The sequence below is a fragment of the Onychostoma macrolepis genome, chromosome 21 (genome assembly GCF_012432095.1).
Source record: "Onychostoma macrolepis isolate SWU-2019 chromosome 21, ASM1243209v1, whole genome shotgun sequence".
NCBI lineage: Eukaryota > Metazoa > Chordata > Actinopteri > Cypriniformes > Cyprinidae > Onychostoma > Onychostoma macrolepis.
The window spans coordinates 22,386,456-22,412,699 of record NC_081175.1 but is presented as its reverse complement, the minus strand read 5'-3'; the positions used below and the strand labels follow the sequence as shown (position 1 = coordinate 22,412,699).

General features: G+C 34.7%; 1 protein-coding gene across 5 annotated transcripts in view; it reads right to left on the bottom strand.

Annotated features, from left to right (window-relative positions):
- Window positions 1-17,238, bottom strand: part of nedd4l (NEDD4 like E3 ubiquitin protein ligase) — a 79,833-nt gene extending 62,595 nt beyond the window's left edge. For 4 of the 5 annotated variants that reach the window (XM_058757333.1, XM_058757335.1, XM_058757336.1 and 1 more), the window contains exons 1-2: window positions 16,878-17,238; window positions 6,403-6,476 (exon numbers count right to left, since the gene is read on the bottom strand). In XM_058757333.1, coding sequence (XP_058613316.1) covers window positions 6,403-6,476; window positions 16,878-16,922 — 119 coding nt within the window. In that variant the 5' untranslated portion in view covers window positions 16,923-17,238. Of the gene's footprint in view, window positions 1-6,402; window positions 6,477-12,723; window positions 12,773-16,877 lie in introns of those variants that run through there. The other variant, XM_058757334.1, reaches the window with a different exon arrangement.
- Between the last annotated feature and the right edge of the window lie 9,006 nt (window positions 17,239-26,244).

Here is a 26,244-nt window from a genome sequence, read left to right as displayed (position 1 = left end):
GTTTGGAAACAATCATGATATCATAGCAACCCAATATTGACACTTTAGCTGATTTACTTCTTAAAACCATGTAATTTAGCATCACCAGCAGTATGCACCTTTTTTTAATTTGTGGAAATATGCAAATGAAGTTCTAGTCTGAAAGTCAAGCTCAGCATTTTTTATTCACTGGCTTCTGGAACAGTTGTTTTGCTTCCTTTCCCTTTTTTTTTTTTTTTTTTTTTTTTAAGTCTGTTGTGCAGCTGAAAACGGCCTTCTCTGGTTTTTAATTGCAGTGTCTGGATTTCCCGTCGCCTCTAATTGAATGTTTATACAAGGATTCGGCTTTCTTGATTAGGATAAAACAATACCACTTTTGAGACTGGACACTCTCGCCTTTGTAAACATATTACGCATTTTAAACAGATGGATATTCTCCAGCTATAAATGGAAATGTCATTTCCAGGAGAAGATCAAAAAAGGTGACGAGTGACACATGTGTGTGTAAAAGTAAAGTGTATGAATATAAAAATGTATAAAACAACTGACAAAAATGGCTAAATCATTCTGAGAATAGCCTGAAGACAGAGGCAAGAGTCGGAAAAATCTGTCTGCTTTGGAATTTCTTGGATCTTTGATTCTCTTGGCCAGCACTAGAGAAACCCCAGACGCCCAAATCACTGTCCCATTTTCTCGTGTTAAAGGCCACGGAGGCGCTCAGGTGTCATAGGGACACTAACTGTGCGCACCGTTACCATAGAGATGGGCCACTTTGTCACAGGGGACTTGGTTTGGTACTTGATTGTGTGCAAAAGGCTGAAATTAGAGGGGAACAGAGGAAAATACAAATCAAAAGGAGGACTCTGAGAACTCACTGATCTCAGCTGATTCAAGTAAACTAAAGGTAAACAGGATTATCGCCTGCATGTGCAAAAACTGCAGCTTCATTGAAATTTTTCAAGGACTTTTAAGGCTGATGGCAATCTGCTGTCAAATGACAATGCAAGGTTTAAGAACACTTGGATAACAAGAACGATGAACAAAAACTAAAATATTACTGAAACAAATATGGATAAAAGAATCCCAAGCCAGAAACAGACTATGTTTTTTTGCTATAAACAAAACAAAACACCAATTAAAAGGTCCCATGGCATGAAAATTTCACTTTATGAGGTTTTTTAACATTAATATGAGTTCCCGTAGCCTGCCTATGGTCCCCCAGTGGCTAGAAATGGTGATAGGTGTAAACCGAGCCCTGGGTATCCTGCTTCGCCTTTGAGAAAATGAAAGCTCAGATGGCCCAATCTGGTATCTTCCCTTTATGTTATCATATGGGGAAAGGTTACCTTTCTCTGCTTTGCCCGCCCATGAAAAAATGACCTACTACCGTGCGAGGCGAGCGCAATATTTTTTTTCCCCTCGAGAGACATCATGGCTTGCAAATGAGTGAAGCATGACAGTTGCTCAGTGTTTGGATGTACAAATGAACACCGAAGTATTTTTTTAGTTCCTTCATCCGAGCCTATGGCTAGCATTAGCTACATGATAATAACTGTAACAGCATACATAAACAAACTAAAGTACCGTATCCAGACACAATATTTTAAACTAACCATTCGGAGACGTCCTGGTGTAGCCTCTGAGCTGCAACTTCTTCATCCGGTGTTTCTCCATCCGGATTCTGGATTCTGGGTCAAACTGAAAAGCTTGAACGACTGTGTCTACGAGCCATTGCGATACATCCACTGTCAACATTAGCGCACGGTAGCGCATGGTAGCGCAAGCTGGTTAAGGCCACACACCCACCCTCCACCTTGCCCCGCCTCTCTCGTCCTCATTAGCATTTAAAGCTTCAGACACAGAAATGGCACGTCCTAAGGAAAGCTCATTGTGGGACTGGCTCATAGTGGCTGAAATTCTGCACCAAGGCTGAATTTCGGGAAAGAGACTTCAGATACAGCACTAGGGACCACTTAGGCCTATATAAAAGCATCCAAAAAGCAGTATGTCATGGGACCTTTAAGTAAAAGCTCTTTACTACCAAAAAAAAAAAAAAAAACAGGAACAGGACTCACTTTTCTGTAGAACCTTCTGCCAAGACTAAATTAAAGCAGTATGCTTCATATCATGTTTAAATCTGAAATAGACCGGATATCATGCTCCTTTCCTTTCTATTATTGTTTTCTTTAATAAGAGGTCAGCTTTTGCTTTCATTTACAGAGGAAAGGCTCTCTGAGAAACTGATTTCAGCATAGCCAAAAACATTCAGAAATTACTTGCGGATGTTAATAAATGTTTTAAACAAGGGGAATAAATATATTCCTCTAAATTACAGTGATGCTATGCTATGGGCATTAATTAAAAACATTTGAAATAAAATATAGAAATAAATTTAAATACAAATAAAAGATAATTTTAAAAAATGGTTTTATAAGGTATATTTTGCTCTTCATTAAATGAGTGGGTCAACTAGGTCAAAGGAGGTAGAAAATGAGGGAGACGTTCTGTGTGGAGTCTACAGATTTTGTCCTATCAAATCCTCCTCACTTTCTCCGTTCAGACATCTGTGATGGTGCCTTGTGGCATCCATTTGCTCAGCTGCATGTCTTTTGCTTTAATTAGCACAGATGTAGCATGGTACTCGTGAACCAAACACGCCAGACTCAGATACAGACTCGTGCCATCAAGCAATCTGCCCATAGAGGAGATACCCATGGCATTAGAATGTGGCCAATAGGTTATTGGGATACACAAACACACATGCTGACAGGTGCACTCTCTCTCTCTCTCTCTCACACACACACACACTCCAGGACTCTGTGATTGGAGCAGACAGGCCTGATGGAGCCTACAGTAGATCAGCACAGTTAGAACAGAAGGAGCTGTGACGTCTACACCGCAGGAGCACGAGAGACAGAAAGAAAGAGAAAACGGAGAAAGCGAAATGAGTAAGACATATACAAGCCATTCTACAAATCAATTTCTTCCCGTTTGAATAAAAAAAAAAACTGGCTTTTGCAGCAAATGTGCTGTTTAACGTTTATTTTCAATGCTTTTTTGATGACAGCGTGGGTTAATATGAAGAGACAGACCACTCATAGAAAATGAACCAGAGAAGTCAATCCTCTAAATGACAGAAAGGAAGTTTCTCCTTTCAGTAACAAGAACCAGTCGCCTTTTTGATAGAGGCATGGCCTGTTTTATTTAATCTAGATGTGTTACAAAACTATCGTAACCATATAGCAGCAGCAAATGTGCACTACCAAGAGTTTCCACAGCACAACGGTTACTATACACACATTATAAGAAAATAGCTATCCGGTGGTGTTGCCAAGATGGCCGTTGCATTAACTGACTCATTTTAAAAGAGATTATTCTAATATCAAGTTACCACCAATTTGTTGTAGTACCAATTTTGACAACTAGCCAAGATCAACATTTGTAGGAGTTTATGTTTCTGCATCCTCTGGGACAGTAAACATCCATCACTACTTTAAAATAAAATAATTGTTTTGACATAAGAGTGGGGTTTAGTAAAGATTTTTTTTAGAAGGAAGGATCAAAAGTGACACTTAAGACATAAAATATTTCTACTTTAAATAAGTGCTGTTCATTTTAACATTCTATTCATCAAAGAATCAAGAAAATAATTAGAAATGCAAAAATTACACAGCACTACTAAATTATATTGCTATAAAATCTTTTAAACTAAAACGGTTAATTAAAGTGCAATATTTCACAATATAACATTTTTGCTGTGTTTTTAAATCAAATAAATGCAGCCTTGGTGAGCATAAGAGACTTTATAAAAAATATTATATATATATATATCTCTATATATCTATCTCTATATATCTATCTATATATATATCTCTATCTATATATCTATCTCTATCTATATATCTATCTCTATCTATATATCTATATCTTTATATATCTATATAACGGAAAAAAATTACTGGCTCCAAACTTTTGAACAGTAAACTACAAATAATATTGCTAAGTGAGCGCTGTTACACTATATGTGACCCTGGACCACAAAACCAGTCTTAAGTCGTTGGGGTATATTTGTAGCAATAGCCAAAAATACATTGTATGGGTCAAAATTATAGATTTTTCTTTTATGCCAAAAATCGTTAGTATATTAAGTAAAGATCATATTCCATGAAGATATTTTGTAAATTTACTACTGTAAATTTAATCAAAACATCATTTTTGGTTAGTAATATGCATTGCTAAGAATTCATTTGGACAACTTTAAAGGCGATTTTCTCAGTATTTAGATTTTCTTGCACCCTCGGATTACAGATTTTCAAATAGTTGTATCTCGGCCAAATATTGTCCTATCCTAACCAAATTGACAATTTTTCGAAAAAATTGACACTTAAGACTGGTTTTGTGGTCCTGGGTCACATGTGTCAATGCACTAACCACAAGGCTGCCATTTTCGCTTTAAGTTTCAGCTACATACATAAATCATTCCCAAATACACCACACAACTCCTTGCAAATAAAAAGCTAATAATTGACTGTGGCATTTTGTGTGTCTTGGACTGAATGAGGTGACTAGCTGTGAGAGAAAAAAGGAAGGAAATACTCCGTTCAGTTAAGCAGCAAAAACAAAAGTAAAGCCATTATACAAGAGTGGGGAGTAGCAGATAAGGCTGTATTTATCTGAGTGTTATATTCATTACACGTTACAGAGGGCCAAGACACCTCCACTTTGAAGTTGAAGTTCAACTCTTAGAGATTTGTGACAAGGTGTCAATTGTTAAACCTTCTGAGAATTTAAATGGTTTGGTATCAAAGGTTAATTTGATACCAACCCTGCCTTGAGTCTCCTACAAGAAAAGTCTGAAGCTAAAATAAAAACAAAACAAAACCCAATTTATTAAGACATCTTAGCAGCATTTAATGCTAAATTTTTATTAGGTTCTGCAAATGTATTACAATTGTATGGTATAAACATAACTTGCAAACGTCCAAAGTAGGGATGTCAAAATTCCCATAAAAAAAAAAATAATAATTAATAGCCGTAGTAAAATGACGCTGCATTTTGGACAGCTGTAAACGTAAGTGGTTATCGTTTTCTACCTTAACTCATGTTATTTATCAGCTAACTAATGGTGTTTGATAAATGACAGTCATGGTCAAATTACATTACCAGGCAGTTATGGCATTTCCAGGGCCATAACTGTAAACTGTTTTAGCTGATGATTGCTTAATACATGCGTATGAAAGTCCTTTTGTTGTAGTTCACCGTTTTTTTGTGCGTTTTATAGTACAAAACATTCTTTATTCATATTCTGCCAATCTGCTTTTAGATACCTGAAGTATGGTGTTTTTTGAAGTCTTACAAGACTGGAATAGTATTTCTAATTCAAATTCAAAGTGTTACTTGCAGTTTCTTTACTAGCAATTTCTCAGTGAAAGTTGTTTCAGAAAAAAATTAATAAATAATAATAATAATAATAATAATATCTATCTATCTATCTCTATATCTATCTCTATATCTATATCTATATCTATATATCTATATCTATATCTATATCTATCTATCTATCTATATATCTATATCTCTATATCTCTATCTATATCTATCTATATATCTATCTATATCTATCTATCTATCTATCTATATATCTATATCTATATATCTATATATATATCTATCTATATCTATATATCTATATATCTATATATATATGGGGGTTTTTGTTCTTTTTGTAATTTAATTTAAATAATTTTAAATTTTAATATTTTTGTAATCTGTTTTACAAGTTAATATTAAGTACACATTTTAAATAATTTTAAATCAACTAGCGATAAATTGATTCGTTTCGTTGTTTATGATATCAAAATTCAATATCCAAGAAATTTCATTGGTTGCAATTAATGCTGACTGCTATAATTTCAATAAAGGGTTAAACCCTAGTGCAAAATTAGCATTAAATGCTGTGAATGGCCTATAAAATTACGTCAGCTTTATGCAATCTATTCTAACGCCCATCTGACATCAAACTTACACACAGTTAATTGGCATGACCAGAAATGACACGGAGTAATTTATGCTCTCTCTGACCTCTGACTTTAGAACCTGAGAACTTCAAAGTTAAATAAATAGAACTTTCAACATTGCACAAATGAGATCAGCCAAGCATTTTCCCTTTGTGCTCCTTTCCTGGCAGACAGATCATTTGTTTGGATAAGTCTATTGTCTAAATTGAGAGAAAGACTCACAGAGTGCAGCACAGTTATTCAGGCACATAACTAAAGGAGGAAATACACAAACACATTCATGCGCATACACACACACACATCCAAGCAGGCTCACATATTTGCATTTGCTACTGAATGAGCGAACAGACTGAACAGGTGCGATAGTTCACCGCCTCTCCGGACGCATCCTTTAGTTCTTCCTTACCTGGCACCAATGATGTCCTTCTTCGCCAGATCAATGCCAGCAATGACCTTGACACGAAGAACACGAGATTCATTCTGCAAAACATGACACACACAGAAAAGACCATCATGAATAAATCAATACCTCGTAAGAGTCTGGAAGACAGAAAAAAAAAAAACTGCCCCATAGCCTAAATTTAAGCTGAGTCCAAGTTGTGAGTGCGTCCTAATTTCACCTCCAGGAGAGGATGAAAAAGCAGCATCTTAAAGAAATTAGAAGGAAGCGGCAGCCAAGAAAGCTTTTGTGTTTACTGATGGACTAAGACGGAACTGTTTTAATGGTATAGGATCAGTGAGAAACAAATCCCTTTGGGAGCTATAAACAAAGGCCTTTAGATCTAGAATACCACTATTTTGCACAGTTTATTGTCTTATGGCTGAATAAGGTGGTCTAAAGTTCTCATATTGGCCTTCAAAAGCTCTCCAGCAATAGATACAACCACCATTTCACGACTCCCACTCTGCACAAGTGCATCCCACCCCCAACATCACCTCGGCCTGCTTTCAATAGCTATTCATCCCGCTCACCATCACACAATGAGCATCTTATTCGCCCTCTCGGCTTTTGAAGCTCACTAGTCCAGAAATGACACACTGTAGAGGGTAAGAAAGGCCCTCTTCTCCTGATTTACTCACTTCTGCTCACTGAAATTCCCCTTCTATTTATGTCTGACAGTCTGCATTACCACAAGACATGCATCATTCGTGCAGCTGAGGGAAACAACAACAACCAGTGTGACGGTTTGTATTTATTGTGCCTGCCGTATATGACCTAATTATTACAGAACGAATACAATTTGGATGAGATGGGAGAAGCTGTTATATTCTGACAGGTACTTGGGTGTTACTGTCATCCCACCGGGTGGCTCAGACTGACAGATCTGTGCTTTTCATATAAAATGCAAACAGAGGCTAGACGTCTCTGCAGAAAGCTATTTGGTATGAAGAAAATTAAATTTAACAATTTAAACTTTTCTGAAGTTTTTGTTTTGAGAAGTATGATAAAGCTCATCTTACTTTATTTTTTTAAAAGCCATTTCAGTATCAGAAGATTCATGGCAAATAAAAAATTAAATTACTAAAATAAAAATTAAAAACTATTTTCTTTTTTTTTTTTTTTAAATTAATACTTTTATTCAGCAAAAATGCATTAAATTGATCAAAAGCGACATTAAAGACATTTATAATGTTGCAAATGATATCGTTTTAAATAACAGCTGTTCTTTGGCTCATGTTATTTCATTTTTTAAAAGCCATTTCAGCCTAAAACGATTCATGGCAAAAATTAAAAAAATAAAATAATTAATTTTAAAAATAATACTATATGCACTACTGTTCAACAATTTGAGTTCAGTAAGTTTTTTTTAAGAAATTAATACTTTTATTCAGCAAAGATGCATTAAATTGATTGTGCCACTTAAGACATTTATAATGTTACAAAGGATATCCATTTCAAATAACTGCTGTCACCATCCATCAAAGAATCCTAAAATAAATAAATTTTATTTATTTATATATATTTATTTATTTATTTATTTATTTATATTTGATAGAAGACTGGAGTAATGATGTTGAAAATTCAGCTTTGTATCACAGGAAAACGTAATCCAATTTTAAATTATATAGTCTATTCACATAGGAAAGTTATTTAAACTCTATAAATCGTAATATTCTGAAATATTATTAATGTATTCTTGATAAATGCAGTCTTGGTAAGAGTAGTGCACAATGTATGGGAAAGCATTTCAGAATACTTGTACCTTTAGAATAACATGCACTGATGAATTGTTCACAATAAGACCTGAAACTAAACCAAACAGTTCCAGCCAGGTCCTCTGGTTTGCCTAGATCATAAAAGTCAGTTTTTACACTAAACGCCTTGAGAATCTCACATCATCTTGAAATTTTCAGAAAAGGACATTCCAGGACATTAAGGGAAATCAGTGACCAGTTGCACATGAAGCTCTTCTCTCACTGGACACTCCCTCATCCAGGTCCACAATGTTCAGTATCCATCCTCACCCTAATCACACCGCCAGAACCACAACACACCTTTATAAAATAAACTGTCCAAGAAAGAACAGCACTAGCTTTCAACTCCAATCGCTCAATGAAACGACCATTATAGTTCAGAGCCCAAGCACCAAACTCTGGACTCTCTCATCAAAGAAGTTTCCCACATATACTGTATGTGTTTAAACAGAAATCACAGTGGGATTGACCTAAGCTTTCCAAAAAGTAAGCAATTATTGGTTTAAACCAATAATTCATATCCTTTCTTGCAGGTCATTTTGGAAAGAAAGCATCTGACAAGAAAGAATTGCAAATGCACATTTTCCTTTTGCATGCATTCAAACACACACACACTCTTTTGACCCTTGTAATGAATTATAACTGAATTATAAACCTCTTCCTCACATAATTCAATAACACAAAAAAATCCTTACCCTTGAGACTCAACTCAAACTGAAGCTCTCAGATAATACTTAATACGGCGGTACTCATTCCCGCTTGTAATTACGATTATTTCCTTAAACGTCCCACCATTCTCTAATTGAGGTTAAAAGATAAAACACCACAGAAGGGCAAGCAAGACCCAGAGTTACAAACCCGCCTTCCGTTCTAACTCCATTCAATTGCCTACTTTACACACTCCAGACACTTGAGGAGATGAATTGGTCAGGCAGAGATGATGGCTGGGTTTGTTCCATTAGCGGAAATGATAACTCATTGGTATTGCTGATGAAGGCCAGGGTCGCTGAAGAAGGAATAGAACATGACACTAGAAACCACTAAAAATCAAAGAAATATCTAAGGAAAATGGCTGCTACTCTTTATTCCTGTTACCGTGTCCAAAAAAAAAAGCAATTTTTTTGAAACATTATAAATGTCCGAGGCAACTTTTGATCAATTTAATGCATCTAATAAAAAAAGAAAAAAGAAAGATTGCTATTTAGTCATTTTGATGATATTTTTATCCAAAGCAACTTCTGTCCCCCTGGAGTAACGTGACCTTAAATGTCTAGCTCAAGAACAAAGTGGTTGATGGATCAGGATTTGAGCCCACAATTTTTTGGTTACCACCAGCTCAGATGTTTCACCACCACCACCAGGTTACGTCAGCCACAACAAACTCCAACGACGGTTTGACTGTAAACATCAGCAAAGAACCCATGCAATCAAAATAAAGTGGAATGTTTACTACGTCAACAAAACTGTACCGGCTCAATTCGTCAAGTCTATAAATAAGGAATGGCTTTGCTGCAACCCTATTTAACATATTTGAGTGATATAATAACAAAGTCTCAGGGCTGCAGCTGATTTTATTTTGCGTCGACGTAAGATGGCAGGAAAGTATTACTCAGGCTGTGGCTGTCATGCTGGATAATTAGGATTAAGATTCCACGAGCCTCTTAGAGAGCCAAAGCTCTGACTGGCTTCCTGTAGACACCCAGCGATTAGTTCAATGACAGGTTTGGTATTTCCAAGTCATATATCATCAGGTCTCAAGTGGGAAACCTTGGTCTGCTGGGGCCATTCTAATGGGAGGACTGCAATACAATATCATCTTAAATGCCACTTAAAACAACAGTAAAAACATTAGCAGTTCCCAAGAGCAAGACATAAAATGTTGATGGTTCACAGTCAAAATCGCTGCTTTTTTGTTGTTTTTGTATTTTCTAAGCATACAAAATTTTTTTAGAACACAGAGTTAGTCTTTTTGATAGATTACGTATTTTTTTTAATAAGTGTAAAATAGAGAACAGTAGACTTTGCACATCAGTACTGGTGAGATCCGGTTTTCTGATCCAAAACTAATAAAACTCAATCTAGTAGTAAGGAATTTATTCATCTAGTTTACGAGTTAATGTTTAATGTTTTTTTTTTAAAGAACTATCTTATGCTCTCTTTAAAAGAGTAATGTTGCAAAACAGTGTAACAATTTTAAATAACTGTTTTGTATTTTAATATAATTTTTTAAATGTAATTCATTCCTGTGATGGCAAAGCTGAATTTTCACATCATTACTCAAGTCCTCAGTGTCACATGATCCTTCAAAAATCATTCTAATATGATGTAATACACAAAACAAAAACATTTTTTATAATTATTAAAGTTGAAGAGAGTTCATATTTGTGGAAACCATGATACTTTTTTTGATCAGTTGAAGTTTCAAAAGTACAGCATTAATCTGAAATAGGATTTTGACAGTCATTTAACAATTTAATACATCCTTGACAAATAAAAATCATCAATAAAAAAAAAAATAATTAACCGATATAAATAAGCTGGTCAACAGTCTGCATGGTAAAATTACATAGATCCATTAACATTCAGATGGATGTCTTTGGCTGTTGCTTTGCATAAGCTGTTTTTAAACTTCCTATCACAAACATTGCAAGTCAAAGATATTGTATGAATACAAAAACAGTCTTTTAAAAATGTTGACACCCATGCATTCTATTCTAATACTACACCCCTACTAAGGCCTGTCAAAGAAACCATATGATGGTGAGTTCTCCTATTGTGAGAAAGTCTATGAATGTGATACAGAAGCGATTAAATACAACTCAAAAGATCTATGCTCTCACAGTACAGGGTTATTATTAAAGGGCTTCTCACGTTACACAATGACCGTTTTTAACCTGGCTAAACACCCAGATTTCCAAAGCATTTGTATAGATGCTTCCATCAGCAGTTACATAATCAAGACTGCTGAGCTGAGTGGAAGCATTTCCATATCAATGGCATTCATAATGTTATGGCACCTGGTTTCATCAGAACCAAGTCTGTCTTAATGAAAGGTTTACTATAAGTGCTTATAAGCATGTCATCATGCTCATATTGCAAAACAGTTTTCAGGAGCCCTAAGGTACGCCAAATTACAACCTAACAAACAGGAAATTAAAAACCTGCATGTGACAGCATTGAAACTTAAGCGAGTATTAGAATTAGAATTCTGCCCAGCAGGCTATTAACAATATATGATCATTTATTATCAATTTTAATTGATGATTCTGACTCCAATATGTGCTATGTTACAAACATGTAATTTTTGAAAAGGTACCACCTTGCAGAGAGTGCAGATTGCTCTATGGGATACGTAGGCATGGGCAGAAGGTGAAAGCAGCCCAGATTTGACCTAAAGCGCCCCTGACATTCTGTAAGCATGCAGCTGCTATGTGCGGAATGCTTAATTGTGGCCTATTGTTGCGTTCTACTTGGTATCTCAGTTACTGTCTGAATTGCACACAGAATTCAATACACTTTCTAATTCCAATGCCAAGACATTCCATGCCCTGAATTCCAAATTCTAAAATTCCAGCAAACACCATTAAATAAATGGCACATTCTGAAATATTAAAGAACAAGCTCTTCTCTATTCTCGTGATTCTTTCACACTTAGAGTTAATGGACACAAATTGAAAAGCTTTTGCATCAAATACTTCAAATGTAAATCCAAATGCTGACCTTGGCTGTAAATGAGAAAGTGCGATGCACACTTATTCAATAATGACTGTGAAACAGCACAGTATTTCAAAGGAAAAGCACTGTAACATTAGCAAACAAGAGAGCATTGTTCAATTTAAATAACTAAACCACTACTGAAAACACCTCATTTCTGATAACTGGCTGCCATCAAAATAGAAATTTCAGTTGAAGTGCACTGAGTGTTTGCATAATGCCACTTAGGGATAAATAAAGTAGTACATCTATCAAAAGAGGAAGTTGTTTTATATTTGACACAGTGCTGGTAGATTTTGTGGCATCTGGCTGTGGTGTGATGGTTCCTGGGTTTTCTAATTCCATCTTGGGACCTCAGCACAGAAGCATGTCACACGGATTGAGAAAACATGATTCGGCTGCAACTACAGCTCATGTATTTTTAATGAAGATGATGTGACAGCATGTCGCTGTATCACATTCCACACTCACGATTCCAAGCGTGAGTGCGTAATCGAGTAAACGTTTGCGTGTCCTCCCTCAATGTAAAGCAAATGCATTTTAGCACATTCACAGGCCAAATCATCAGATTATTGTTATGATTTAATGGTTCCTAGAAAGTTTTTTTTTTTGACAATAATATACATTCAACCTAAGGTGAAGGCTTCCACATGAATAATAATTATGTTATGTGATGATCAACAAGCAGACCCAACTTGTGGACAATCTTAGAAAATGATCAAGCAATGTATGCATTACCCATTTAAAGGAACACTCCACTTTTTTTGGAAATAGGCTCATTCTCCAACTCCCCCAGAGTTAATAAGTTGAGTTTTACCGTTTTTGAATCCATTCAGCTGATCTCTGGATCTGGAGATAGCACTTTTAGCATAGCTTAGTATAGATCATTGAATCCGATTAGACCAGTAGCATCGCGTTCAAAAATGACCAAAGAGTTTCGATATTTGTCCTATTTAAAACTTGACTCTTCTGTAGTTATATCGTGTACTAAGACCGGCGGAAAATGAAAAGTTGCGATTTTCTAGGCTGATATGATTAGAACTATACTCTCATTCGGCGTAATAATCAAGGAACTTTGCTGCCGTACCATGGCGCAGCAGGTGCAGTGATATTACGCGGCGCCTGAAAGTAGTCCCCAGCTAGGTACCTGGTTATAATATAGCTGGGGACTACTTTCAGGCGCCACGTATCACTGCGCCATGGTACGGCAGCAAAGTTCCTTGATTATTACGCCGGAATGAGAGTATAGTTCCTAGCCAAATCGGCCTGAAAATCGCAACTTTTCATTTTCCGCCGGTCTTAGTACGATATAACTACAGAAGAGTCAAGTTTTAAATAGGACAAATATCGAAACTCTTTGGTCATTTTTGAACGCGATGCTAGTGGTCTAATCGGATTCAATGATCTACGCTAAGCTATGCTAAAAGTGCTATCGCCAGACCCGGAGATCGAATGGATCTCTGAATGGATTCCAAAACGGTAAAACTCAACTTATTAACCCTGGGGAAGTTGTAGAATGAGCCCATTTCCAAAAAAAGTGGAGTGTTCCTTTAATATTCACACACTATACTGCACCTTAATTTCATACAAGACTCAAAAACATATTGAGGCAAAATAGACCAAAAATTTGAATCCAACACCAAATGCAACAACGTGAATGGAAACTAGTGAAAAACAGCCAGGGTGAAAAACAATGTGCATTACATCCATATGGTATGTTCAAGATTAAAGTGACAGTAAAGTTTTTAAAATGTTACAAAACATTCATATTTCAAATAAATTTAAAAAATGTATCGCTGCTTCCACAAAAAGATTAAGTAGCACAACTGTTTTGTTGATAATAATAAGGAATGTTTCTTGAGCAGCAAATCAGCATATTAGAATGATTTCTGAAGGATCATGTGACACTGAAGGCTAGAGAAATTATGCTTTGTATCACAGGAATAAATTACATTTCAAAATTAAACTGTAATAACATTTCACAATATTACTGTTTTTAGTGTATTTTTGATCAAATAAACATCCGTGTTGAGAGTAAGAGACTTCAAAAAAGACACTTTAAAAATCTTACCGAAACTTTGAACAGCAAGTGCATACATAATAAACGTTGGTCTGCAATTCATCGTGCATGTCTAATCTATACAAGGCTATCCAATAAATCTGTAAGATAGCTCAACAGAAATAAAACAAATGGGTGTCTAAAATTCCACAAGAGTTCCGTCAATAAAAGGTCTATCGGAATTGCCTTGACTGTTCCTATGGGAGAGCTTGTCATTCCTGTGTACAGACAGTGTCTTGGGAACTGAGATCTATAGGAGCAGAAAGGCACGATCAAGCCCAGCAAAGAGACAGGAACTCAGGGAGCGAGTGATGGGATCCCACAGGACTGAGAAAATGTTGTGTGGTAAACAGACCCGCTGACAGGGCTGAGTCCCAGCCAACTTGATGGATGTTTGTCGCATACTAACGAAGCGATGCATGTCATCTGTGTGTTGTCTGTGTATCGTGCAGTGACTTGGGATAACACACCAACATGATGGTTCTATGGAGGGAAAGTGCTAGTGATTAATCAATAACTTGTATTGAGATTGCCAGTGAAATCCTGTGTATTACAGCAATACTATATCAATTCAACTACAACCAAAATTGCTAAAATAAACTAACACTTACGTGAAGTACCACTTCTGTTAAGGGCCGTACACACTAGGTATGTTTACATGTACCCAAATAATCAGTTTATAATGGGACTGATGGCCCAGTCGGACTAAAAAGCCTTCATGTCAACACCTCAATCGATCCAAATAAAATTTTGATTGGATTGAAAGGAATGGTGTAGACCTGAGATAATCCAATCAACAGGATAAAAAAAAAAAAACTTTTCTCAATCGGATTCAAAAATACCTTGCACACGTGCAGTACTGGGATGAGTATGTTTACTTAAAAACATGTCTTACAACTTACAAAATGATCAGTCGTGGACACCATTTATTTAATAAATATTTGCTTAATATGTCCTGTGACAAGCAACAGAGACCATTAGAGATGCAACAAAGTTAAGCAGACCACAACACTATGCTTAAAAAAAGTGACAATGTGCCGACCGCCCAGGAACGTTACTACTAGAAAACGACAGCACAGCAACTTGGCAAACATCAGCAAATTTATCAATTTGTGACTAGAAAATATTACTTAAAGTCAAGATATAACAGAAGTAGTGAAAGATCTTTTCTTCTCTATTGGATGTATACAAAAAAGGAGGGTGAGGAATTGGCTCAACCCATCAGCTTTTGATTAGATGGAGGCAGATCTGAATGCAAGCTTGTAGTCAATTGTATAAATTGACTTTTGTAAGAAATTAGTTTAAATGGACTAGATGATTAGAGAAGTCCTGCATACTTCACTAGAAAAAAAGTAGATCCATTTATGACATTTTACAATTACCATATGCCTGGATGAATCATTCACAGTAAGATCAATAACATGCATTTAGAAAATGGATAGGGTGAATTTTCATTTCATTCTGACTTCAATCAAATCAAGTTCACACACAATAGGAGAACTTCCTCAGAAAGTGAATCAAGGGATGTTCAGTCTTTCTCCTGCTGTTTAACATCCAAACACAAACATACTTTGATCATCCGCCGTTTAACCTGTTGATGAACATCTAGCTAGTACAATACCTCTCTTTGTTTACATTAAACATATCAAGACCCTAGTAAAACACTGCAAAAATGATAAATTAACTTCTTTACTCTTAGGTTACAGTTTCAGGGTTTGGACTACAAGTTCTTCAGTACTTTTCCACCTAAGAACCTGGTATGCTACAAGTGCTAGTTCGCATTTCTTTCTAAAAAAAAAAAAAGCTGACTGACGAATTTAATGCGATACAGACTTAAATAGGTACCTGCCAACTTGTACAGACAGTAATACATGACTCAGATCTCTCCTTTGGACTCAAATATCAAAGCCTAGCCTACATTAAAAAAAAAATAACTTCACTGATATTTACACCTATGAACACGCAGCCTTGAACTATATCACCATTAGCATTAAAAACTCAAAGACAGAGCTAGTATGCCAGGAAGAGAAGCAGTAGTGACTAAAAAAAGGCATTAACATGGATCCAAATGAATCATAGGCGAACACCTGCTTCCTAAGGCGGTCCTCAGGCTCTCAAGAAAGTTGACCTGAATTTTCTGGGGTTACACCGGGGCCCTGTTATGACAAACAACATGGTATTGTGCTTGCTACAAAATCTGCTGTAACATCATTAGAAACAATGTAACACTGGCTTCCGCTAGTAACTACAGATATATCTTGATAATGATCCATTCATCTTTGACCCACATGGTTTATTCGAGGCAGTGTTATGAAAACTATGTATGTGGTGCTACCAATAACACTATTACTAATACAGAATGAAGAAAAAAACAAAAAAAAAACACACCCATCATTCAGCCAATTATACGGTCAGTGTCAATAATATCAACAACCAAAAGCATATGAATTATGGTACAGCATAAAACAAACCCAGAAATCTTAATATGAAAACCTGATATTTGACAAGTGAGCTGTCAATCATTAAATTTTTTTTTTTTTTTTTTAATCAACATATTATACATTAGATCACTTAAATCAAGGGTAGTATTTGGTATAAGTAGGGAAATGTTAGGATTTGATGATTCCTTCACATCTCTAACACTAGATATCTAATTGAATTCTATGGAAATGTGGGAAGCACAAAATAATGACCAGTATTGGCTTTTAAATACTTGACTAACCTTCGTATTCATACTTCTAATACTAAAATAATTATTTTAGGTCTAATAAAATTTATCCTTATAATGTGTCACAATGGAACTGAAATCTGAACTGAAAACTGAAATCAGGTTATGAAAACCAATAAACATAAAATATTAATATGGTGGGAGGCATTAATGGTTGGTATAGTTTAGCAAAAACGGCACTTACTTCATCCTCTGAGAGTCCATAAATGGGTTCAAAATTCGTAGCCATAAAGCCAAAGGGCAATTTAATACACACATACACAAAAACACACACACACGCTCGTGTGAAAGCTGGAACAATAGCAAAGTGTGTCCTCCTCCACCTCCTGTGAATGCAAGTTGATCCAAAGCAACGAAGTCTGAGTCCAAAAACGATTATCCTTTTAAACCATATCGTGACAGAAGATGTACGTCCACCGGTTTAATCTCATTTAACGGCTGAAATTCGGTGGATACACGCTTAATTTCCCCAACAATATGATTTCCCCTCGTCAAGTGCAAACGCGAATCATTCACTTCCTCTCAGGATCCGAAACACTCCCCGCCGAAATGAGTGACAACTTATCGCGCCAATCACAGCGTTTTCCGAAACTCCGGGAGGACAGACTATCCAATCCGTGTTGATTGAGGGCGGGGCAAAGTTGTTGCACTTTTGTGGAGTAATCAGGGATGGGTAGTTTCCTAGATCCCAATATCGGATCCATAAGAACTTGACGTTTTATTATATCGCATACATGTCTATGGGTCTGTATGGATATATTGTGTTAATTAACACTCAGTTTATTTACAAAGCCTGTTATAAGCAGTTTGAATCTTGCAGCTGGTAACAGGACTCCTATAATAGCAGTGCTCTAGCACCCTCTACAGTTAGAAGAGCGATACTGCCAACATGTGCCAATTTATGATTAACACCCAACACTGGACAAAGTCCAACTGTTATGCATCATGATTCATCGTACATGTGAAATAGCCTAGAGGAACGCAACTAAAAGATGTTTTGTACTGGTTTCTACTGGTGCTTTATTGCTCTTGGCTTTTCTACACTGAAGTGATGTTCAACAGACTGAAAATGAACAGGGATATTTTCGAGGTACAAATTCAGGTAAATTGTAAAGGAGTCTGAAAAAGAAAAGCTTAAAAGAGTCATATTCTCCTATATTTATAATCATATGACTCTTTGGGGTTGAATGGTCTAACAAGTGTGCCAAAAAGCAATCTAAAACGTTAATTAAACTAAAAAAAAAAATAATAATTAAAATGATTAACATAAATAACTTGGTACATTGAATAAAAACATAGTAAAATAACAACTGTTAAAAACTAAAATACACTAAGGTTAAAGTTCATAGGAAGAGGCTATTCAAATGTGCAAATGCTGAGTTACCTTGATTAATTTGCATTTTAATGGTGTTACACTGTATAATGATTTTATTTGAAGAAACATTATTTAATGGTGTGTTGCATTTTGTGTGTGTGTGTGTGTGTGTGTGTGTGAGAGAGAGAGAACAGTTATGTTTGTCTTAAGATGCTATTTGTGTTAACCCTTGCTTCAAAATAACACATAAGGGCTTTTATAGGAGGAAACTGAATTGACACATTTTGTAAACCAGAAAGTAAATGTATAGTAGCCTATATTAGTATACACCTATAGTAGTATAAAGTATAATAACAATAAAAGAAATGGTGGTCAGTCACAGCACCTAATATATATTTTTCGATTATCCACCTTATTTTTTTATTATATCAACCAATAAAAAAGCAGTTACAATACAAAAATACTAAATAATAGGCTAATAAAAAGAAAATTAAATCAAAAAATTCTAATGACAAATATAAATTACTAGACCGTATAAAAAGAAACAAAACAAATTAGATTCAAAGGAAAAGATTAAACAGCTTAAAAATTTCAACTGTTTTTAAAGCCTTCTTGTTAAATGAGGTAGAAATATTCCCAAAGTAATCCAGTATTTCAGCAAGCAAAACATAAAACAGTGGCTTCTGACATAAGAATTTACATTTATGTATATACAATTTTGTTAACAAGGAGATTAAGTACAATTAGTTTCACTTTTTTTTAAATGAACAAATCCAAACAAAACATTTTTTTTAGAAAAGAACACTTCATAATGTTGTTTTAGACGTTTCTCTGTGTACCAGTAGATGTCCTCATATTACCGCATAAAACTCACTTTGACCTGAACCAGTGATAGTTGCCAGCTCATAAAGTTCAAATGAATGGTTAATATCAAATAAAACATTTGCCAAATTTATATTTAATTTATAGATACATTACGATCTTGCAGCTTGGTTTATTATTACTTTGAGAATGTGGTACTGAATTCAATAAAGCTTTTAAGATGCTTTTATTGACTCAAGAGCGTGACACAACATTAAATATAGCCTAGACTAAAATCTGTGAGTGATCTTCTGTTAACCTTAAACTACTAAGCTTGGATAAATGTAATGGGTTACATATGCCAATATAGGCATTATGTCAATGTTCAAGCTAAAACAGAGTTGGCTTTGTTTAAGAAAAAAAATCCATAACACAATGGCAACTCCAGTTCCAGATGGTAGAATTACGTAACACCAAAACACGTTGAGTAGGACAGAGTAGGATTTTTTTGAATCTCCCTCACCCACCCAACCATGAGCGCAAATTCAGTCTCTGGTTGGGAAAGAGGTACTTGTTGGAGGGATGTGGTTAATAGAAATCTCACCAGTGCCAGCCAGGTGCACAGGTCAGGAAAGTTCTAGAAAGAAAGGTACAGATGAACAAAACCAATTCATGAGCCGCATTAATCTTCCTGTTTTTCGAACACGACAGTTTTTTAAGCTCTTCATCAATCACGACCAAACATGACTCCGTTAATGACTTCAATCACTCCTAAAGCAGAAGGGGTCAGAGTTCATTGACAGGACCATGATGTTAATGAATGTTGACAGATCCCGTTCAGTGGTTTGTGGTTTAATATTTGGTTAGACCAAAATTCTAAGTAATTGTAAAATCTTGGATTTATTGCAGCATTAAAGAGACGATAAATGCTGTCATTTACAGTAGGGTAAGAGGAAGGACTTTTACGTTGAGTCTTTTATTCATTTCATTGATGCCACAGATAGTGATTGATCAGCTATTCTCATAAGCATTTGTGAAATATGCAGATTATTCAAATGTTTTACAGGTATTCAAAGAACCAGAATTGACGTCAGGATACTACAAAAACTGTAACAGGAAGCAAGACTAATCTTTTGGGAGAATTTTGGGATGGGGCAATAGATTTGGCAATAAGACAGATGACTGACAGCGGCAGAGAGCACATGGCAGGACACTCGTTCAGTGTTGGACAGCTGGCGTAAGCCTGACATGCAGTTGACCCTTTCTGGCCATGATGACGGCTCAATCTCACAGATTAGATGAGTGGATGTAAAAAATAAAGGGAGAGAGAACTGAGCCTGTGTGCACATTAATTCAGAAGGCACGTGCATGTAAAGAATGCAGAACATACTGTATTTAAACATACATAACCATTAAATACATTGGGCTCAGTAAAATGTTTTATCTGTATGTTGGTTCAAAAAAAGGTATTTTATGCTAACCGAGTCTGCATTTATTTGATCAAAAGTAAAGTAATATAATAAAAAAAACTATTTTCTATTTGGATATGTTTTAATGTTTTATTTATTCCTGTGATGCAAAGCTGAATTTTCATTAGCATTACTCCAGTCTTCAGTGTCACATGATCCTTCAGAAATCCCTCTAATATGCTTATTTGGTGCTCAAAAAGCATTTCTTATTATTATTAGCAATGTTGAATACAGTTGTGCTACTTAATATTTTTGTGGAAACCGATATACATTTTTTCAGGATTCTTCAATGAATAAAAACTAAAAAAGTATTTGCTTGAATAAAAAGCATTTGCTTTTAATATGTATAAATGTCAGTTTTGATCTGTTTAATGAGTCCATACAGAATAAAAGTTATTTTCTTAAAAAAAAAAAAAAAAAAGTAAACTTATCGACACTAAACTTTTGATACATAAATCTCTACAAATGTTGTAATATTGTATAGTAACTGGACAGGCTATCCGGTGAATGTGTGTGTTGCACAGCTGAATGAAGAAAATTATTAAGTAATACATAATATTATTAAATTATTAAAGCTTATTTTAAACAAACATTGAAAATAACAGTGATGCCACAACATTTAACAAAACAAACAAACAAACAAAACAGTGTGTAATGACTAATACAATAATCAAATGGGCAGAAACAGATGCATGTTAAATATTTCGTTGTGTCTGTAATATATCTGTAGTGGCTTGTTGCAGGGTTTATCTTAGCTTGAAACATTTTGTAGCCATCTTTGCCCACCTCCTGTTTCTCTCTGTATCTCTCTCTTGTTATTTAGCATTCACTTTGTATCCATACAGACTTACTGTACAGTACAATAACCTAAGAGGTGACTTTTTTTAAGTGCTTCACTCTAGGACACAATTCAATAACCACACAGTGCACAGGACATCCAACAATAGGATTAAATCTGTGACGTTTTGATGCCAGTCCAAATTCTTCAATATTTGACTACCACTGAGCAGTGTGTGTGTGTGTGTGTGTGCGCGTGTTTTTGTGACAAATGAGGACATAAATTTGTATAATGACATGGGTATGACATAGGTATTGGCTGCAAGGAGAAGGTAACTTATGAGGACATTACCCCATGTCCCCATTTTTCAAAACGCTTATAAATCATACAGAGTAAGTTTTTATGAGAAAGCAAAAATGCACAAAGTTTCCTGAAAGGGGTAGGGTTAGGTGTAGGGTTGGTGTAGTAGGGCAATAGCACATACAGTTTGTACGGTATAAAAACCATTACGCCTATGGGATGTCCCCACTTTTCACAAAAACAAACGTGTGTGTGTGTGCATGCAAGCATGTATACATGTGTATTATAGCATGTAATCAGAAGCCAACTGTCTGCTTTTTCAGGTCAGTAAAATCCAAACTCATCTGCAAATGGTGGTCCTTGCCTAAAATAATTCATGTGTTCATAGTGTTCACCAGACTTATCAATAAACTACTGACCTTTGCACTATCAAAAAGCCACTTTCACTTATGACTTCACTTTATGAGTTTATTTTATGACTTATGAATATGTTTTCCAGCCTGTTCCATCTACCAATAAACTGGCACAGCTAGTCTTTCAGCTGACCAAAGAAACATTATTTGGCAGAGGTCACTGTGTTTTTTTTTTTTTTTTGTGCCTCTGTTCAGATGCTTACAGGCAAACTCGTTTGATCTTTGAGCCATGGTTTCCTTCTGTCTGCAAGGGTTGAATGTTTCGAGCACATGGGCTTGAGTCATGTCATGCCACTTGACCATGGGGCATGGAAAAGTTAAAAAAGTCAAGTTTCAGTTTTATAACAGGTGCTTTGGCTCAGTGCTTTGATCATGTTCCATTTTAAAATAACCATTTTAGTTCATCAATGACTTGAATTTGACCTTAAAGGAATAGTTCACCTTAAAATGGATGTAATTTTTCACCTTCATGTTGGTCCAAACATTTATTTGTTTTATGGTGTTCTTTTTGAAGTTTGAAAGCTCCAGTGGCCGTTCATTATGATATTATATGATATATTATATTTATATATATATATATATATAAATGAAAAATATAAGATAAATATGAAATCTTTTTGATTCACCTAAAAACTGAATCATAACATATAAACTCAATCACAAAAGCTGAGTTTATATGTTATGATTCCACAGAGTTAATTCTGGTTGAATTTAATTGAGAGTTTACCTCTGGATGAGTTTGTGTAATATATTTAATGACTCATGTCCAGGAGAGCCTTTTATCACTGCTAATTTTACTGCTTGTTTAATTAAATCTGCCTGTTTTCTCATCCACTTACTACAAATGCACTGAACAGCAGAACTTTGTGACTCAGTATTAGAATTTACTGGAGATCATCCGAATTATGCTATTATCTATCTTGGACTAACAGAAGCAATTTCGTAATTAATTATAATTACACAATTGCCCCTATAAATAAATGACACACTGGCAATAATGTCTTCAGTATATTCGTTTTGGGAAATGGAATTTTAGGAGTTACAATGCATATAATACAGTATTATTCATATAATTTAATAAATGCATGTAAATAAGTACTGTAGATGCTGTTAAGAGTTTTTAGTAATGCATTAAAATCAAAGTGGATATTTTATCTGTTCTTTTTTTCCTATTCTAGTTGTGCATGTAAGCAGTCACATGATCGCATGATTTCACAGTCCAATAAACTCAATGGCTTTAGGTTCAGCAAGGTCAAGGAGTCTGGTAAGTCTTGAGAATTTGTAAAACAACTTGGATTTGCACTGAAAATGGATATATAATCTATATTATTTAAGTGGTTGAATCTTTTATTTTATTTTATTTTGTCATTTGATGTCAGGGTTTCTTTCTTTATCAATTGGCACCAATTGATTTGGTTACTTTTTCTTATCGAACACATCCAGTCACACCTGCTTTAATCCTTTGTCTATATGTTTATTGTATTGTTATGTAATGCAGTTAATGCATTACATAAGTCATTCAGTTAAATGTTAAAATCCAGTTAAACATTGATAATAGTGTGAAAACCAAGATTTTTATTTGGCACCTTGCCCAATTTTAGAAAGAGAAGGAAATGTATTGCACTTTGTGTGATGCATAATGGAAAATCAGTGTGCTTCTAGTCCTACAGAATATGGCAAGAATTTACTGTAAACACCTCATAAGCATGAATGAAAAACTGACCTACTGTTGCCCCACCAAAAAGCATAAAAAATGTATGAATGTCATTGCATTACATAACAAAATATCAAAACAAGTGACAGACAAACAAGCTCAAAAAAAAAAAAAAAAATCACTTTTTTAGGTTATATTTACAAATACAAAATTGAGAGTAGAAATTAAGAGAAAAAAAGTTATACTTTTTGATACTTTGTAGAACATAGTTAATTTGATGAAATATATGATTACCCTGCTAGGACAAATATGAGAGGAATGAGAGGAACTGACTTCATCTAAAAATCACAGAAACACCTGCTGGTTAAAAAAAAAAAAGAAAAAATGACAAGAAAAGTGAAGTTAGTTCTAAGAAAAGGTATAGCACATATGCAGTACATTTGTTTGCAAATGCAATTTGATTTGTTGAATATATGTATGCATGTATATATATATATATATATATATATATATATATATACAGTATATTAGTATGTATGTATATAGATATATATTCCATTTTAAGTGTTGTTAATTCGTTTTGTTGTCAACTGATGCAATATATATATATATATCATTTTAAGTGTGTCTTGCTTGTTCAGACACATTTGGTTCTGATGTTTTTGAAATGTTACTATGTAACCAGTGTTACTGTGGAAAGTTTTAGAAAGTCCAGTTGTCATGGTGAAACATTGTGAAATCTTACTGAAATAGATTTTTCACCCTCAGATGCACATGAAATATTGTCATATTTAAGACCTATTTGTACTGTATGCCACCTCTAACCTCATTTGATTTAATTGCTCTCTTTATGGCATAATGGTATGCAATAACCTCTGTCTGGATGCCATTGAAATCTTAGGCTGTAGGCCATTGGTGACAGAAATGAAACAATGTAATGTTGTAATGACCGCGAGGTCTCAAGCATAATGTGGACTTCAAGAGAGAAGCTAAAATGTGTGATTTGTCCAGTTATTACTTAAAAAGGCCATCTTGAATTCTCTTGTGCTTTTTCACTTTAAGAGATTCTATTTTAAGTAAGTCTTTTCCCCTCACTTTTCGCTCTCAGCATGCATTTGTTGTCTGGTTTTTACCTTGTTTACTTCCTTGAATCATGTTTTATTCCGAAATACTTTAAACACTTCTTTCCTTCTAGAAATTAGGCTGTACTCATTAGTATTGCATTTAGCTGTCCGATTTTCTAGTCACATGCATCCTAGAGCAACAGGGATCTTGAGACTGTTAATGAAAATGTCAGGAGATATTACTCTACCAGAAATGGCTTTAAATTTGGTAATAGTGCTTGTGTGCTTAATTTCCCCTCTTCTGTTACATTAAGTAGAAGCTGGTATAATCAGAACAGTCCAGTGCAGATCTTTGCTGCAAAAATGAGAAACTAGGCAATTAAAAATATCTTAGTCATCTCTGCTTTTACAGATTGATCAGGAGATTTATAGCAAATACATCCTCTGATACTAAAGGTTTTATTGGTCATGATACCTTTCCACATCCTGATGCCGTGTTTTTCCATGGCCACTAGGAACACTGCAATGTCACTAAATAGAGGAAGTTCCACAGTATCCTAGTAATCTTTCGATTTATTACCATCTCAATGAGACGCACTGAGCGGCAAACAAAGTACTCAAGAGCATGATGTGTAGCCTTTATCTCAACAGGTTTTACAGTGTTTGACCATGAGCAGAACCTGTACAGTCATGTGTTTGGATAGCAAGTACAAGCAGTTTAGAGTCATTCTGGATGATCATAAATAACTGACAGCTGAATCATATTTAAACAGGTAGTTTGTATCTATCTATCTATCTATCTATCTATCTATCTATCTATCTATCTATCTATCTATCTATCTATCTATCTATCTATCTTTGCCCGTCCATCCATATCTATCTAACTTTCTTTGTCTCAAAACCGCAGAGAAAAGCTGGAATGTACCAAACACTTCAGTTGCACAATGCAAATGTAATGTCCCTCTTATAATATTTTGATCCTTTTGAGCACAAATTTGGTGTTATAAAGCAAATAACAGACTTTGATTTGTGCACAGATTCAGTACTACATAAATTTAAAACAAGATGAGGGAGATATATTATAGCTGTTAAAAATTAAATAAAAACATATTTTATAGTGGTTAAAATGTAAGTAAATAAACTTAAAATGTAATAAATAATAAATGTAACTTTCATAAATTGAAATCTTAGGCTGTAGACCATTGGTGACAGAAATGAAACCTATAAAATAATGTGAGAATGTTGTAATGACCACAAGTTCTCAAGCGTAACGTCTAAAATATTGGGCATGTGGGCTTCATGAGATGAGCTAAAATGTGTTTTGGTCAAAGTTTTTTATATGATTTAACCAGTAATTCATGTGATTTGTCTAGTTATTTATACTTAATAAGGCCAGTTTGAATTCTCTTGTGCTTTTTAACTTTTAGAAATTCTATTTTAATAATTATAAATTTAGATTTCATAAATAATATAAATGCATAAAATTATATAATAAATATATATAGAGAGAGAGAGAGAGAGAGAGAGAGAGAGAGTTCATTTGAAAAAACAGATCCTTTTTTAACAATATTCAAAAATCATGTTTTTTCATTGTGCATTCCAAAAAATCTCAATCGAACTGCAGTTGGATTATTTTGATTAGGTAAAAATAACTAAACAATACAGCTAACTAACACAATAAAAACATGATAACATAATACAAATTTTTTAAAAATTGAATTTTATGAAAAGAAAAAAAATTGAGTTATCTGTTTTTG